Source organism: Acipenser ruthenus, chromosome 16, assembly GCF_902713425.1.
Source record: "Acipenser ruthenus chromosome 16, fAciRut3.2 maternal haplotype, whole genome shotgun sequence".
Taxonomy (NCBI): Eukaryota; Metazoa; Chordata; class Actinopteri; order Acipenseriformes; family Acipenseridae; genus Acipenser; species Acipenser ruthenus.
In genome coordinates, this window is record NC_081204.1 from 26,619,621 (window position 1) to 26,635,753 (window position 16,133).

The 16,133-nt window shown below is 38.9% G+C and overlaps 3 protein-coding genes across 5 annotated transcripts; 1 reads left to right on the forward strand and 2 right to left on the reverse strand.

Annotated features, from left to right (window-relative positions):
- The first annotated feature begins 221 nt into the window (after positions 1-221).
- LOC117963483 (centrin-1) lies at positions 222-3,264 on the forward strand. The gene is made up of 5 exons (XM_034903719.2): positions 222-418; positions 1,181-1,339; positions 1,770-1,898; positions 2,188-2,325; positions 2,698-3,264. Exons 1-5 carry the CDS (start codon positions 416-418, stop codon positions 2,785-2,787), a joined length of 519 nt encoding a protein of 172 aa, XP_034759610.1. The 5' UTR covers positions 222-415; the 3' UTR covers positions 2,788-3,264.
- A 1,976-nt stretch (positions 3,265-5,240) lies between these two features.
- LOC117412487 (olfactory receptor 4K2-like) lies at positions 5,241-6,053 on the reverse strand. The gene has a single exon (XM_034020936.2). The coding sequence runs from the start codon at positions 6,051-6,053 to the stop codon at positions 5,241-5,243; it is 813 nt and encodes a 270-aa protein (XP_033876827.2).
- A 2,128-nt stretch (positions 6,054-8,181) lies between these two features.
- LOC117412667 (germ cell nuclear acidic protein-like) lies at positions 8,182-15,775 on the reverse strand. Of its 3 annotated transcripts, none has more exons than XM_058989188.1 (13): positions 15,634-15,775; positions 14,628-14,760; positions 14,018-14,267; positions 13,631-13,697; positions 13,489-13,538; positions 13,275-13,341; positions 12,263-12,339; positions 11,471-11,932; positions 10,990-11,173; positions 10,729-10,879; positions 10,113-10,251; positions 9,370-9,574; positions 8,182-8,873 (listed from the first exon to the last, which is right to left on the reverse strand). In XM_058989188.1, exons 2-13 carry the CDS (start codon positions 14,715-14,717, stop codon positions 8,636-8,638), a joined length of 1,980 nt encoding a protein of 659 aa, XP_058845171.1. In that variant the 5' UTR covers positions 14,718-14,760; positions 15,634-15,775; the 3' UTR covers positions 8,182-8,635. The 3 variants fall into 3 exon arrangements, with proteins under 3 accessions (XP_058845171.1, XP_058845172.1, XP_058845173.1); XM_058989189.1 differs by lacking the exon at positions 15,634-15,775 and adding an exon at positions 15,440-15,627; XM_058989190.1 differs by lacking the exon at positions 15,634-15,775 and adding an exon at positions 14,922-15,003.
- Positions 15,776-16,133: the final 358 nt, after the last annotated feature.

Consider the following 16,133-nt stretch of genomic DNA (forward strand, 5'->3'; position numbering starts at 1 on the left):
ACCATCATAGAAAGCCATAGATATGAATTAAAATGACGTCAGAAGGTCTAACTTCCAATAAAAACACCAAAGAACGCCCAATATCTTTTTTTTTTTTTTAACAGGAACAAATAGGAATTCTAGCAGTGTGGCTCGGCCACCGAATCACATTTCTCATCAAGTTATCCAATTATAATAGCAATGAAGTGTCAGAGAAGCTTCAGCAGCCAATCAGGTGTGTTTGCTAGGCTGAGCCCAGCCTACATCCGTACTGTTTGCTTAGCTACAGCAAGACGTGTTTGTTGTGGATATCAAACGTATCGTGGAAAATAATTACAAATACATTAATAATAAGATAACACATTCATATACATTTTATTCGTATACCTTTTCGGCCTGGTCTTCACATTTTTGTTTGGTTCCGCGTACAGTTGTGATGGTGAGTGAGTTCGCGTTGGGTTAAAATTGATGGATGTTTTTTTTTTTTTTTTTGTTTTTTTTCTTGAATTAGGTAATAATATAATATTTATAGAAGATCTTTGTTTCTCCCATGCATGTCATGGAGTTGCAATGAGATACATTTGGACAGTGCCTGTTCGCTAGATTTCAGATTTAAAATCAGGTCGATATGTTTTTATTTTTTATTTTGATGATGTGCAGTTTATTTTCATAATACATTTTTTGTTGAGTGGATTTTATCAGGCTTTTACTAACACAAGCCATTATTAATAATATTAAATAATACGCATTCTTATAAGAATTACTAATATCAACAGTTATTAGAAAAATAAAATAAAAGAAACATTTGCTGGATCCTAAGTTTAAACTAAGTTATGATAGAGGAAGCAATCATTCAGATCGGTTTTGTTGTACAATATTGAGTTTGAATCCTTTCCCACCAAGTTTTCAGCCGAATTCACTTGTGTAACTGTTGACAGCTCCAGTCTTTGGTTTCCTCGTTCCAAAACGCAGTATAATAAAGTGACCATTCAAAACCGTTGACTCCATGTCCTAAAGCAGTCATTTCACATCAGTAAATGCAACTGAAAGCTAGTTACACGATAATTAATCGTTATTATTAATGATTAACATAATGTTGGGTATGGCAGTATCTCTGACTATTTCTGGGGCTCAGTATGACTGGACACCAAATAATTGTGTCGCCTATGTCAATTACCTGCTAGCATCTCTTCCCACTCAGGCAACTAGCTACAAGAAGCCGTCACTGGGAGCCACTTCTCAGCGGAAGAAGACTGGCCCCAAGCCAGAGCTGACGGAGGAGATGAAACAGGAGATCCGGGAAGCGTTTGACCTCTTCGATACTGATGGATCCGGATACATTGATGTGAAGGAGCTAAAGGTAAAATCCTCAGCGGTTGGGTGATTGTGAAGGAATTGATCTTGGCACGCTAGTAGTTGATCGTTCATTTTTCAGTATTTTCTTTTTTATATATATATATATACATGTTTACAGTAGGTTACAATATTGCCTTTTAGGGATAATATGGTTAACACGTTTATATATAATGCAATCAAATATGGCATTACAACAAATAAAAAAAAGGTTGTTTCAACACTAAGGTGATATTTAAATATCTAATGGGAGCAATCACGTATGCAACCCATAAAATCTATAATAATAAAAACAAAACCTTGAAAAGTCACTGAAGTTCATATCACTGGAAAAATAACATTACAGAGGTGTAATGTAATGTGATCTCATTGCAAGTTCAGGTTTGTCTAATAAAGCTCATAATACAAAGTGGATCATTGTGTCATTTTCTTTCTAGGTTGCTATGAGAGCTCTGGGGTTTGAACCTAAAAAAGAAGAAATAAAGAAAATGATTGTGGAAATCGATAAGGAAGGGACTGGAAAGATAGACTTCAGTGACTTTCTGGCAGTGATGACCCACAAAATGGTAAAATGAAATGCAACAGTTGGAACTGGTTGTAAGCAGGAAGGTGAAAGGAATAGCTTTGGGACAGAGGCGGCAGACTATTTTTGGCGTTAGATACTCAAAAAATATATTTACATTTTCGTCTTGAGTTACTCACTTTTGGTTGGACAGGAACATGACTATTTGTTAATGTTTATCTGATACTTGGTACATTTCCAGTTTCTGTTGTGGTTGTTAAAGCTGGTACATTTGCATTTGCTGTGTTGGTCCAGTAGTAGGTATACCAGCTTAAACATGTTTTTTCTTGTAGGTAGAAAAGGATTCAAAGGAGGAGATTCTAAAAGCCTTCCGCTTGTTTGATGATGATGAAACTGGGAAGATCTCATTCCGGAACCTAAAAAGAGTGGCCAAAGAGCTTGGAGAGAACCTGACAGATGAGGAGCTACAGGTTTGTAATTGGCTCTGAACTGCTGTTTTTTTGTAAGAGGCTGTTGCAGCGGAAAACAAATCAGTCTATTGTTTAGCACAGTTGCAGTTTTCACAGAAAATCACTTGATGCAAGGAAAAATGCAAATTTTTGTTGGACACTGTACATATCTTTAGTGGCAGTGGATTGTTCTACTAAGATATATATTTACACACTATGTGTAGAAGTTTCTGTTTATCTTCCAAAATCTATGCAGTTAGCTTTATCATTGTTTCCAGATAAAATAGTATATGAGTTTTGACGAGGTCTACAATACAGAACAATGATATTTTATGGATTAAACACTTAACCTAAACGGCTTTCCAGTTCCATTTTTCACTTCACTTTTGGCAGGAGATGATCGATGAGGCTGACAGGGATGGAGACGGGGAGGTTAATGAACAAGAGTTCCTGCGCATCATGAAGAAGACCAGCCTCTATTAGTGACAGAGATAGATAGAGAGATGGATGGATAGAGCGAGCTTGCGAGTGCTGTATCCTCAACTTCTATTACTGATGTCTTTTTGTTTATCTCGTTATATCAAAGAATACTTCTAGGTCAAGTGGCTGAACAGGTTTAAAGGGCACTGCTGTTTGAATTTAAACATAATGTCTGCACCCCCGTTTCTGAGGGACAGAGCTTAAAGACATGTAATCACAGTCTGTTTGAAAGCATAATACAGAATCACGATGGAGTTAAGATAAACGTTGTGCCAATCAAGTTCTGATCTATTTTGGTGTGCCTGATATCCTTTCAATACAGAATAAAGGCAGGATGCCTCGATATATATTTAAATGTTGTTGTGTGTACAGTATTGCCATTTTATATGTATTTTCTGTTTTGTGTATCCTGTTTCACATGAAATGTTTTTACAGCTGCAAGTGCATCTGGTATTAAAGTGTTATTTTTAAATCAAACAATGTGTAGTTCATTTTTAGACATAGCAGATCTGAAGGCACTAAGAGTTCCTGTATTTAATTTAATTAAACGTTGGGAATTTGTTATAAGTCAGCCACACACTGTAGATTGTGGTCTGTACTGGGACATAGAATGTGTGAGTGACACCCCCAGTTATATGCAGTCAGTTTCCTAGAAATACAAAATAAAAATTAAAAAAGAAATCAAAGCTGTGGTTTCCAGGTGCAAGATGGATGCGGTTTATTACACCAGAGCTTGGTGACACACACTGGTTAATACAGATTAGTACAATGGCTGCATTTCATTCTTTAAAACCATAAGCATTACTTTGGTATTTGATCTTGCTTGTTCAGTAAGTGCTGATAAAATGCCAAATTTAGTCTTTCGACAAAACATGCTCCAGCCCATGCACATACATTTTTGCTATACACTGTCCCCAATGTATATCTTTAGCAATACTGACTTGTTCAGCCCAGGGAAAGAGACCCAATATGGGTAAGTGTCACATGACAGTTAATTCTTTTGATGAAATTGCCCCACTTATCAGATATGATTTCTGTTTTGAAACAAACAGTGTCTTCTATATGTTGGCACATTAGCTTGCATTATAGATTGTAGTGAAAGACGTGGTTTCCAACAAGAGTGCTGGTTGCTGGTACAGAAGCTGCGATGAAATAAACATCCACAAAACATTTTATTATTTAAACTATACACATACAAGTATATAGCACAAGGAAGTAACAGGAACAAGTCTATCATTAAAATAAAATGAAAAGCACACATAATGTTGTGTATCCGTGCAGGCATATTTCATAAAAATATGCCAGGTGGCAATTTCTAAGAAAAGCGTCAGTTTTCATTTCTAGTAGATTTGCAACAACGGATGTATGCCACACACCTGTCTGCCATGGAAACTGAAGAAAGGATTAATGATCATGTATTGATTTAAACTTGCCAGATAACAGTTTTATATGCAAATAGAGGAAATAAGCACCTACAGAAAAGCTTGATTACTACTGAGAAGAATCATGTAGAATCTGCTATTTCTGTTGTGAATGGAAAAATAAAGTAGTTACAAAGCATGAAACAAACTACTTTTGAGTACCTAAATTAAACAATCACATGTATTTTTGTAAGTAACAGATCTCTTTTACTTTCACAAAAAAAGCACTTTGGGTTAAGTAGATGAATCAGATTAATTACTTGGTGTTGAACAGAGGAAATGTTGAAACATTTAGTCTTTTCAAAAAGTTTCCTGTAAAGTGCTAAACAGTTGATTTATAGAGCAATAACATCAGTAAGCTTACCCAAAGTAAAACCTCCATAACATTCAGACTTCACAGAGATTAGTCCCAGAAAGAACATCCAGGAACAGCCCCCCTGCCAAGTCCCATTTCCAAATGCTGTACAGTATAGTTCATTTATGCATTATTTGCTCCCATTGACTGCTCACAGTAAAAAGTACTAGCATTTAATGTGATAATAGTTTCTTATATAATGTTTCCATATGACTTAAAGTTTGATTGATTATAAAAGTCACTTTGAAATGCTTCTGTGGATACACAGCCAAGACAATAAGATTCTAAGTCCCATATAACACAAAGCAACTTCCAGGAAACTATTTTCTAAAGAGTTCTGCAACAACATCAAAATAATTTAGATTTGAGTAATTACTTGAGAAGTGTTGCAAGTAAACCCTGTGTACAGCACGGGCTCTACAGCTGTGGCCAAAGGTGTTGCATCACCCTATAGAATTAACAAATTGTGCTTCATAAAGTCGAATGAAACCTGCTGGATAATGTTAACATATTTAATTATATACCGCTTAACAAAAAAATGACATTTCTAAATGTTTTTTATATTTTTTGTTTTAGCAAGAAATTGGTTGGATTGTGTTTCGGGACAGAGGCAGAAGCTTCCACAACAGGCCCTGCAGCTCCACAGAGCGATATCCGTACACCAGTGGGACTAGGGAGATTCATAGATTAAAGATAGCAATGATGGTGATGTCTGTATCATCCTTGTCTTTCAAGTTCTTGATTAAAAATATATCTACGAGCAAAGGAGCAGAGTAGAAGATGAGCTGAAGCACCTGCATCACCAGGGTGACCCACGCTCGTCGGGTCTTCAGGAAGAGTCGGGTGTCCCAGCACAGGAGCAGCAAGCAGCCCAGGATGCAGAGGTAACTACCGAGAAGCAAGATAGCACTCATTAATGTGCTGTAGCCTTCAAAAATACCAGAATCCGAGAGGCAGGGAGCAACGATGAAAAGATGGCATCGCTCAATGGGAACATTCATGGGGAGCTTATTCAAAGCTACAAACAATGCCACCAGGGTCAACAATATAGCAAGTAACCAAACAGCAGCCACAATGGTCTTCTTTCTCCCTGAACTAAAGATGGTCTCATACTGCAGTGGCCACTTGATGGCGATGCATCGGTCAACCGAGAAAGCTATGGTGAAGAAGACCTCCACTATACAGAAGTTGAAGGACAGGATGATGAACATGAAGCAATTGATTAAGGAGCAGTGGCGTAAGTAGAAGCAGGTGGAGAAGTGCACAGTGCTGAGAAGCAGCTGTAAGTTATCACAGATTAGGAGGTTGGCCAGAAGGACGTAGCGGAGCTTGCGCTGGACAGAGGGGTTCCTCGTGATCACGAAGAGCAGGGGTAGGCTCAGCAGAAGGTTCACTAGACAGCTGACGCTGGTGATCACCAGCTTTATCTTTAAGAACAGCTCTGTTTTTATCTGCTCATACCACAGACTCCCCGTCCCATTGCAGTTTTCCATCTTGCAGTAGAACTGTAAAACAGATATGGACACAATTCACAAAAAGTAAAAAAAAAATACAAATAAAAAAAAAAAAGTTTAAAAAAAATTTAAAACTTTTGAAGGACTTTTTTTTTAAATGCATTTTGCAATCTACCCGCCCCTTTCTTTTATTTTATGTTTTTTTTTTTTTTTACCTAATTCACCTAGATATCTGAGTGCTGTAACCCATTTTTGATCAATGTGTGACCCCTGACAAGCCAACCATCTTTTGCCATCTGGACTTGTTAGGGACCTGACCAGCAGTGGATGATGAAGCACACCCTGGAGCTCCCCAGCCAACATCGACAACTTGGCACAAGCATGATTCAGACCACGCTTGCATGACGCCAACCAAAGTCTACAACTTCTAAATATAAAATTTGATTAACTTTACAAAACAAAAAAGAAACTGCAGCACACTAATCTATATCTAATCTATTTTATACGATTAGTATAATCAAATAAATCAGGTACGGTATTAGTTTAAAAATACTTGCCCAACAGACTTTGCCTTGCCAGTCACTATGAATTCATTGCCGTATCTGCACATCTCAGATGATTGGTGTACAGTAGGTTTATTCCCCAATCTTCCTCTAGTCCTCTGCTGTGTCCCTGACACTTCCACTGGAACTGAGACCATTCCTCCTGCGCCATAACTACATTCTCTACTGGGGATTGAAAGATTACTGATTAAACCATGCCATGCACTTCCACAATACTATTTAAATATGCATTAGGTTGCCATAGAAAAAAGACTGTGTTATCATTCATACTATTTTTAGAGACAAAGGATATGTAGTTAGGAGCAAATATTTGTGCAATACAGTTCATTGCTGGTTCCTTTTTCATTGAAGGTAGTTCATTAAGTTTTATAATCCATTCATTAGCCTCAGGACAATCCCCTCATAATTGTGCAGTTTGATTTCTCATCTGTGAAGACTGACAAGAAGTGAAATGGGTCTTTTAAAGGAATGCCTGTAGACTTTAATTTAGTTTTTAGTATTTTAGTGTTTTCCTTTTAATATTTCATTTATTTAACTTGATCTTTGCATTAATAACATTCAAATAGTAATATAAGTTACAAACAAGGGTAAGCCATTCTGTCCACTAGTAGTTGATGGATGCCAATTGTGTACAAATGTTTTAGCTACCATTGATCAATACCTAGTGTTGTAGGAGGTATTCCCGGTGAACTAATTCATTAAGTAGAAATAACTATGAGCAACCTGGCTGTATAATGAAATAATCATGCAAGGTTACATCATTCGGGAGTTAGTAGCTGCAAGTAGAGGCCGCAGACAAGACAGCAACTATCAGGAACCTTCTGGAAGGAGAAAAGGCACTTACTAAGCACAAAATTTATTATGAACACGACTTCTTTCTGAAAATCAGTTAAAGACTTCAACAGAACCAAACTATATTTGGAAAAGGCAGTTACAATTACCAAAGCTAACTGGAATTATTACCTAATATAGAAAGTGCGCCACAGACCCCCTACTTGTAAAACACTATAAACCCAGACAAGAGCACAATGCACTGTCCAAAAGTGCCGCTACTTGCCTAAAGAAAACCAAAGAAGTGGAGATAGGGAAGAAGTGGTGCCAGCCTAAGAGACCGAGGAGCATGGGGAGAAAAGCAGAGACCGCGCCAGGGTGAGAAATATACCTGCCGTGTATTAAAAAGGGACTGTTCAGAAGAGCAAGTCTAAATCAACTGCATTACAAAGGATCAAAAAGACTGTTGGGCCATTAAATAGAGGGCAATGCATAAAGACTGTGTCGATCCCGTTGGGGACTGAAGAATCATCACAGAGGGGACTTCAAAGCACAATTCAACAACTCAAGTTCTACAACCAGACCGCTCATGAGTCAGTGTTGCTCAGGACTGTCGAGTAGAATCTGTGTTACATTCATCACATGACTCGATTGACTAGAATAACTTTTAAATCAACCTAAATAAGTAACAAAGTTAGATTACTCATGTTATTTCCATGAAGAGCTTTCAAGTAAACTTGCTAGTAAGTCCTCGATCTCTCCAAACTGTGTAGCTCCAAAGCCAAACAATTGTTTTATATCTTGTTCCAAAATGAGAAATGACAAATAAAAGCTTAAATAAAATCATATTTTATTGGAGTTCAACAACATGTAAGACACAGCTACAAAAGGGCTTATCCCAACAATAACACTAAAACAGCTTTAAAGATTAATAGAAAAACACTGACAAAACACACATTCACAGTATAAACATTGACTGGCTCTGTCACAAAACATTTTCTACCATTGTCCTTATACAAAAACAAAATGTCTTTCCCTTTGAGTTTAAATGGAGGGTTATTACACAAGTTTGTATGAGGGCTCAATTACTATTATGTTTTAATGCAGTTAAATGCTGCATTTCAAAATTCGTCTCTGAAGAAAACTCTTTCGCCAAATGTCCTCTTTCTGTGGAAGTGGGAGTTGTTCATAAGCTGCCTCCCACAGATAGCTGCACTTCCTTGAAAACATGGGAGGGCAAAGAACCAAACTAGCCACTATGCAGCGAGTTAAGACAATGCTTAAGACTCAAAGACGAGCCTTGGAGGCAAAGTCAGCACTGAGTTTACGCATGACGTCTCCATGGCTCATCCCAACCAGCTCCTTTTTGGTCGAACCGTAGTTCTCCTTGACAAAGGCAGCAAAAGGGTTGAGCTCAGTTCTGACAGGAGTTGCATTCTTCTGAGATGTCAACAGGACCAGCTGACCAGTGCAGAGAGCACACACAAAGCGCTGCGTGTCCAGGGACTTGGAGTGGCGGCCAATTCTGTGGACATAAAACAGCACTCATTTGCTAGAGAACTCCTAATCCTCTCAAGGTACATCATTGACATCGAGGCAGGGTAAAAGCAATCCTCAGGATTCATAAAGTGCTTATTTTCAAATTTGTGCAGATCAATTTCACATTAAAAAATTAGTACAGTACAAGGGTAATGCTTTTTGGTGAAAATACAGTTGACTCCAGTTGCATAGCAGTTTGAGCCATTCCAGGTTTTAATATGGCAAAACACAATAGAACTCTGAAAAGCTCAAACTGCTCTGTAACTGGGGTCTTATTTCCATTCAAGCATGACCCTGAGTCACATCCCTTCGTAATATTCAAGCAAGTCACCATATGCAGTTTGTTGCTCTACAGCACATAGGAGTGCCCCTGGCACGGTTGTTTCTTTAAATTCATTCTTATGTTTCTGTGGAAGTATGAGATTGCTCATCAAGTTCAACATTACAACCGTGCAAACTTGACTCCTCCCTCCCATACTCACTTGTTTCTGCACTTTCTGCACTCATACTGGTACTTGTAGTTGATCTCGTAGCTGTGGCAGCGCGTCACCATAGGTAGTTCGGGATGGACCACCGTCGACTTCCTGGCATACAATTTCCAGAACTGCCCGTGTCCATCCCGAACACCATTAATCAGCCAGGTGGCTGCATGGCACATCTCATGGACCAGAGTGTCCCGCAGGCGCTCTGGTCGAGGTTGGGGGAAAAAAAAAAAAAAAAAACACGTCAATATGACCGTAGATCAGGGGTCTCCAACCCTGGTCCTGGAGAGCCCCTATCCAACAGGTTTTATAGGTGTCTTTACATCATCAGCGGCTAAAGATCTGGAACACCTGTTAATCTTGACCAATTAAGCCAATAATTGGTTCAATTAAGTCAATAATTGGTTCAATTAAGTAACAGAGATTGGTTGAAACGAAAACCAGCAGCAGCTGATAGCTCTCCAGGACCAGGGTTGGAGACCCCTGCCGTAGATCACATTCCTTGCATTTTAAATTTTAAAGCAAGGGCACAATCACCATTAACTACTACTGTAGGTCTTGCAGAGTTCATTTTCCAGCTATAACCAACAGTGCCACAAAACAATACTACCCTGTTAGCAATACCTTTATTTACAGCCAGTAAGCCGCCACTCATTTCAGTTGCTTTGGTGAATGGTTAATTCAATAATGTTAATTTGTAAAACATCCCTACCTAGGCTAAGCTAGACCATACTTTCCAGTACCTGCAGAATCACACACTTTCTCAGAGAGCTCTATGCGTGCATATCTCTGCACCTCGACTCCACGCCGCTGCCCTGTCACGCAGTACCCTGCAGTCTTCCTCATCTTCTTATTCCAGGTCACCTCCATATCCCCAGGGAGCTGCGGAGACAGAACGATGCTAGGATGGACTTCTTGTGTATCGAATTAGGTTCATCAATTGTTAACAATAAAGCTTCCCACTTCAGGTTAACCCCCCCTTCCCTTATTTTTAATCTCGGACTCGAACATGCTTGGTACTTCAAAGCAGACCCCTGCCTAAAATCATTTCCTTTGGTGGCATAGTAAAAAAAAAAAACACAAAATGGCAAATGAAATGAAGTTTGCTGTTGATGGCAAGATAATTTCCCATTATCGTGATTATCAAATGGTTTGGTTTTTATCGCAATTCTGCTGCATTTTAAAATGAATACGATAAGTAGAATCGTAGCGACACAATATCGTAAATAACATAGTAAACGATAATCACGGCAACCTTAGGAATAACTATACCTTGCAATAGACTTTACAGTGATGTCCTAAAATATAATGGTCAACTAACTCAGCAACACATGCTGATAAGGCCCAGTGCGTTTGTACCTTGCAATCAAAGATACTGGAGTTGTAGAGAACGTATAACCGCTTGCTCAGCTCCTCCCTCTTCTGTTTGAATCCCTTGACATAGGAAGAACTTGGGTTTGAGAGATCATGAAGGAAACAGCCTACTGTTCGACACTGTGGGTTTCTGAAACTAATCAAGAAAAAAAAAACATAATTAAAATTCATCAATGGTTACATTTAGCACTATATACTGTACAGACTGGAATGTGGGGATGAATCTGGAAGGAACGAAGCCAGTACCTGCCGATGTTGTGTTGTGCCCTCGGCTCAGTCAGACTGACCACAAGAGTTCTCCCTGCAGGCTGGACAGGAGTCTGAATGGAGACAATTTCCCTGGTGGTTGGAGCAGATCCCAGCCGTTTACCATTCCTTGGTTTCTGGGATGGGATCCTAAATGAGGGCTTATTGTGGTTGTTTTTAGATTCTGAAGCAAAAAACACAACAGGGAGCCAATTGTACTGACATTCAGTAATAAGACACTTGCACCTGAGCAGAGCAATGAGGAGACAGTTAAAACAAAAACACAGCATATCTGGACTAATTATATATTCAAAACATCTTCAGACATATCTACTTTAAGGGAACAACTGGAATAGACCCATCACCCAAAAATGTAATCTGATAGATCACCGATTAGTGTAACCAAATACTAAAGCTGCATCACTTGTTTTCTGGAATCATAAGAGCTCTATTTGGAAATTATTAGTGAAAGCAGCAGTACCAGTACTGGGAGCGGATCCAGCAAGCGAGGAATGGGAGCCAAGACCTCGGTTCTTCTGCTTTATCCTCTCCATCAGCGATTCAAACTCGTCATTTGAGCTCTCTGAGCTGTCAAACACAACCTGGGGCGTTCTTGGACTGAAGACCGGGTGCACACTCTTTGCTTCCCGCAGTGGAAACTCTAATTTGGAGAGCGAGGTGCTGGACTTGAGGGACCCAGATCTCTGAAGGGCCCCTTGCTCCTGATTCTTCGGCCCCTGTTCCCTTGTGCTTTCAGATTCAGAGTGGCCCCTGAGAGTGTCTGTGCCCAGAGGAGCCTCTTTCTTATGGTGCCGTAGCTTCCATGTGCTCTTGATCACAACTCCCTCCTCCTCGCTGTCACTGTCACTGAGAAACACAGGAGACTCCCACTTTGTTGGGCACTCTTTTGTCTTCAATTGGCTGGCTGGAGTGCTCCCGAGGCCTAGAGCACAAGGGCAAAAGAGGTAGGAAGTGAAGGAAAAGGCAAAGCACCAGCCAGAAAGAATAAAACCTTCATCCAGTATTCCAATTAACTGAACAACACTATTAACATTCCCATGTTAACACACGTTGTTTTAAGGCTATATAAAAGGCCCCTTACATTATACTTCCAGGGCCTAGAATGTAATTGTTAACTTGACCACCAACCAAACTCAATTGTCACACATTAAGGATAGTGAATAAATGAAAGGCATTTGCTGAGTACATGTAAAACAGTCAACATGCAGTAAAAACCACATCTAGGCTTCATTATATTGGGAGCTTCACTCACCTTTAGTAGATACTGTCTTTTTCTTTTCTAAAATAAAGTCGTCCTCAGAGGAGTTATCCACAATAAAGGCTTTCAAGCTGGTTGGGGAGAATGACATTACATTATACACACACAAGGTATATGCTCGATATAGCGCCCAGTCTCGACTGTCGCCCTTATTCATATTAGCCCCCAGTTTTATTGGATAAAGGTTAATAAGCGCCAACGCTCTCCAAAGCTCCCCCCATTCATTTTTTCAATAGCTTAAAATAATATGTAACTTACACAATTAAACTAATTAAAGTATCTATGTATACTTTGTTCAGTGTTTATTTGTAATAACACAACATTTTCAAGTATTTTGCCATGACGAATCAAGCATGCAAACAAGTTCGTCTTCTACGGCATGTAAAAATATGTCCACGTTTCAGTTCCCCCGTTTCATGGTGAAATTCTTTTTTTTTTTCATTGAAATGCACAGACAAGTTCCATGATTTGAGGTAAAAATAGACTGAAAAGCAGATAGGTGACTCCCTAATTGCATTCTGTCATTGTGTCCCTGTTCTGGTAAGTCAGTTACCTTATTTTGTATCTCTATTATGTATCTATTATTTGTAGCCTGTTTAAAATGAAATAATTCACAGCATTTGATGGTATTGAGATCAAATGCATAACCTGCGTGTGAGGCTTGTCTGAGCCACTGGACAAAGTGTTTACCTTTTGGAATTAATACAATGTGGGAATCAGAATTCAACCACTGTAAAACAACACTGTAATTCACTTGACAAATACTGTATCCCGGTCGTAATACTGCAGTGATGATTTCACAGTGGTCGATTAGCGCCTACTCTCAAATAGACGCTCTTATCCACATAACGGCCCAGGTAAAGAGAAGATTGAGAAAATAAGCGCACTACTTCGAGCAAGTACAGCTCATAACCAACAGAAAACTATTTCACTTTCCCTTTACTGTACCTTCAAAAACACCTGAACTAGTGTCTTAGAAAGAAGGAAATGTACAATTTGATCTCACCTGTTGTCAGCAGTGCTTTGCGCAGATGGACAAGGTTTTGTCCTTGGAGTTTGTACTCGACTCAGAACTATGGGAAGAACAAGACAAAAACACAAATAAAGAAAACAATATCTTCATGTCAGGTCATCCACAGCCTTCTAGTCTAGCTTACACATGCCTTAGGGCATATGAGCTTCACGACATCGTTTAACACAGACATTCATCCAATACTCACACTCCTCAAAACTCCCATCACTGTCAGAGTTCACAATCATAACACAGGGACTAAAAGGAAGAGAAATATAATTAGTACAACACCCCCAGCACTTATTTTGTAATTAAATATATTTTTTTAAATCAGCAAAAGTGGTACCCACCTGTTTGCCTTCTGTGGTCGGCACGTGGCTTTACGGGCAATTTTGGGAGTTGCCTTCTCAATCAGGACTGAAAGAAAAAGGGACAAGGGACCATTCTACAACATCACATCACCAAAACTGGGCAACAAATCAAGAAACCGGTAGTACAAAGACCAATAATTTGAGTATTTGATTAGGTCCTGTAAATTAATTGACACCCCTCTATATAATAGGAAGGACTGACCAAGAAAGACGCATTAAAATGTTTATACTTTGTGGGTAGTGAATGAAAGGAGCAACAACCTCTTCAATTCTGACACCCTGGTATCTATTCAAATCCTGTTGAGATGTGTCTTGAAAATCATGCATGGCATTCTTTCAATGCTTCTAGGTCAAGGCAGAACTTACACTTATCAAACTCCTCATCCTCGTTCGAGTCGAGAGCAGCCTGGGCCAGGCGATGCTCCTTGCAGCTGGGTGCTTCTGTCACCTTTTGGTTCTCCTTGTCAGAAGAGCTTCCCCTCTCGCTGTCAGAGTCTGAGAGGTGGAGCTTGGGAAACAAGGACATTACTGAGGGAAAGGTGGGTTTACACTCCTCACCCCCAGAATCCGGGCTAAGCAGGGCAGGCCTTCTTTTTTTCCCAATGCTCCTCAGCAGCTGCACACAACACAGGGAGAGAGCAAATATAAAGTAAAAAAGAAGAAACAAAAACAAAGTATCCCAGGGTTATAGAACGGTTTGCAAGCACAGATAAAGTTAAATGAACAGGAGAAAAGGGGGGTTGTAAAGTTGAAGCAGTATTTACAGTACTGTTTTCTCAAATATGACAGGAAGTTAAAACTAATTTGATCACAGAACGGTATTATTTATTTGGATGGCCCCAATATTTACAGGAAATTAATAGGATCATTTAAGACAGATGTGTATCAACATGGCAGCCAGTATCACACAGTAATTAAAATCATTATTTTGCTCACCTCACAGAGATGCTTAATTATTGGGTTCATAGCTTCTTACCTCTTTCTCTGTTGTGTTGAGTCCATCATGTTGGGACCAGCCCAATCTCCCTGCAACTCGACTGAACAGATCTTTTGTCTTGTCCTCCATGGCTGCTCCTTATAGTCCTGTCCTCTCTGACTTGAGGAGTTCCCTGGAAGAGTACACATATAGCGTTGTTTCTGTGTAGGTGCATCTTATTTGGGTTCTAGTATGAGGTTTTATTTTGAATTTCCTGACTGCACATGTCACTCATGTGGCTGTTTGGTTGTTACCAGGTGGTAACTAATAACCGGGAAAGTGGTAGGCGCTTACCTATTATGTTCTGGTCAAGATATTTAAAATGTGCGGATATTAGGCGGTGGTATTGGATTTTACTGTACAGTACTTTACTTCTCTGAAATATTGTGTAATTAGTGTTACATTATAGTGTGGGATTTAAAAAATAATAATAATAATAATAATAATAATAATAATAATAATAATAATAATTACTTCGTGATAGAACTTTAATTGTCTACAACTACATATAATATAGATAAAAGTTCTACAATTCAGGGTTGTGTTTTTAAAAAAATAACAAATATGTTCCTTAAATTATGTTACAACAGACAACTATATTTTTCATAACAGTTATAAATGAAAATTCTGCACAAAAAGTATCCGTACCACATTACTGAACTAATCTAGGACTACTACAAACGGGGATGTTAATATCCCTGGCTTTTGTTTTCATTTTGTGTCTTAAAAAAAACGCAGTCAGAGTTTGCTTATACAGCTGGGAACTAACACGCAGGCACAAGAATCCTTAAAAAAAAAAAAAAAATCTATACCTGCAGCAACACGTCCGTCGTTGCAAAAGCAATGTTTCGAAATATAACTTTCCTACGAATATAAATTCCTACTCGTCTGCAACAAACTCCCGTGAATTCTACTATGTATTATTAAACCCACTGTTAATGTATTAATGTATCCATAAATATCTACCACACATTTAAATGTTTTTGTAACAAAAACAATTTCAAACCTGGCGCCGTGTGACACACTGCTGTATATGACCTCTTCAGAAATCCTGCTACATTTGAACCAATCGGATTTCTATCATTTAAAAAACGACACACATCATGTAAAAGTTTACATGCAACACTTCTTAGCGCCACCTCCTGGATTGGAGTACCGGTATAGCACGTTGCTAAGCATTAACATTTATTCAAGCAGCTCCAGTAGGTCACACATTCAGATTAGTTATTTGCACATTTCAAACAATACAAGTTAAATACATTAATGTGATATGCAAATGTAGCATTTAGACTATTTTAGACACAGGTGGTGATGCGTAAGGACCGGAAGTTGTGTGCACGCCTACCGGAGTTTGCACGTGACCACCGTGTCTCTGCTTGAGTCGTCTTGAGCAAACATTGCACAGCCATGCTTGGTGGGTGTTGTTTTGTTTACAATTTCTAATTTCTGAGAAATGATGCTGAAATAATTTTCATACTAAAATTGCATACAGGAGCCTAAATAAAT

Excerpts from the sequence above, each read along its gene's own strand:
- LOC117412667 (XM_058989188.1), bottom strand. The coding sequence starts at position 14,717 with ATGGAGGACAAGACAAAAGATCTGTTCAGTCGAGTTGCAGGGAGATTG. Across the intron at positions 13,342-13,488 it reads TGATGGGAGTTTTGAGGAGT|TTCTGAGTCGAGTACAAACT; the intron begins GTGAGTATTGGA and ends TTCTTCCCATAG. Across the intron at positions 11,933-12,262 it reads AAAGACAGTATCTACTAAAG|GCCTCGGGAGCACTCCAGCC; the intron begins GTGAGTGAAGCT and ends CTTGTGCTCTAG.
- LOC117412487 (XM_034020936.2), bottom strand. The coding sequence starts at position 6,053 with ATGGAAAACTGCAATGGGACGGGGAGTCTGTGGTATGAGCAGATAAAA.
- LOC117963483 (XM_034903719.2), top strand. Across the intron at positions 1,340-1,769 it reads TTGATGTGAAGGAGCTAAAG|GTTGCTATGAGAGCTCTGGG; the intron begins GTAAAATCCTCA and ends TTTTCTTTCTAG. Across the intron at positions 1,899-2,187 it reads CAGTGATGACCCACAAAATG|GTAGAAAAGGATTCAAAGGA; the intron begins GTAAAATGAAAT and ends TTTTTCTTGTAG.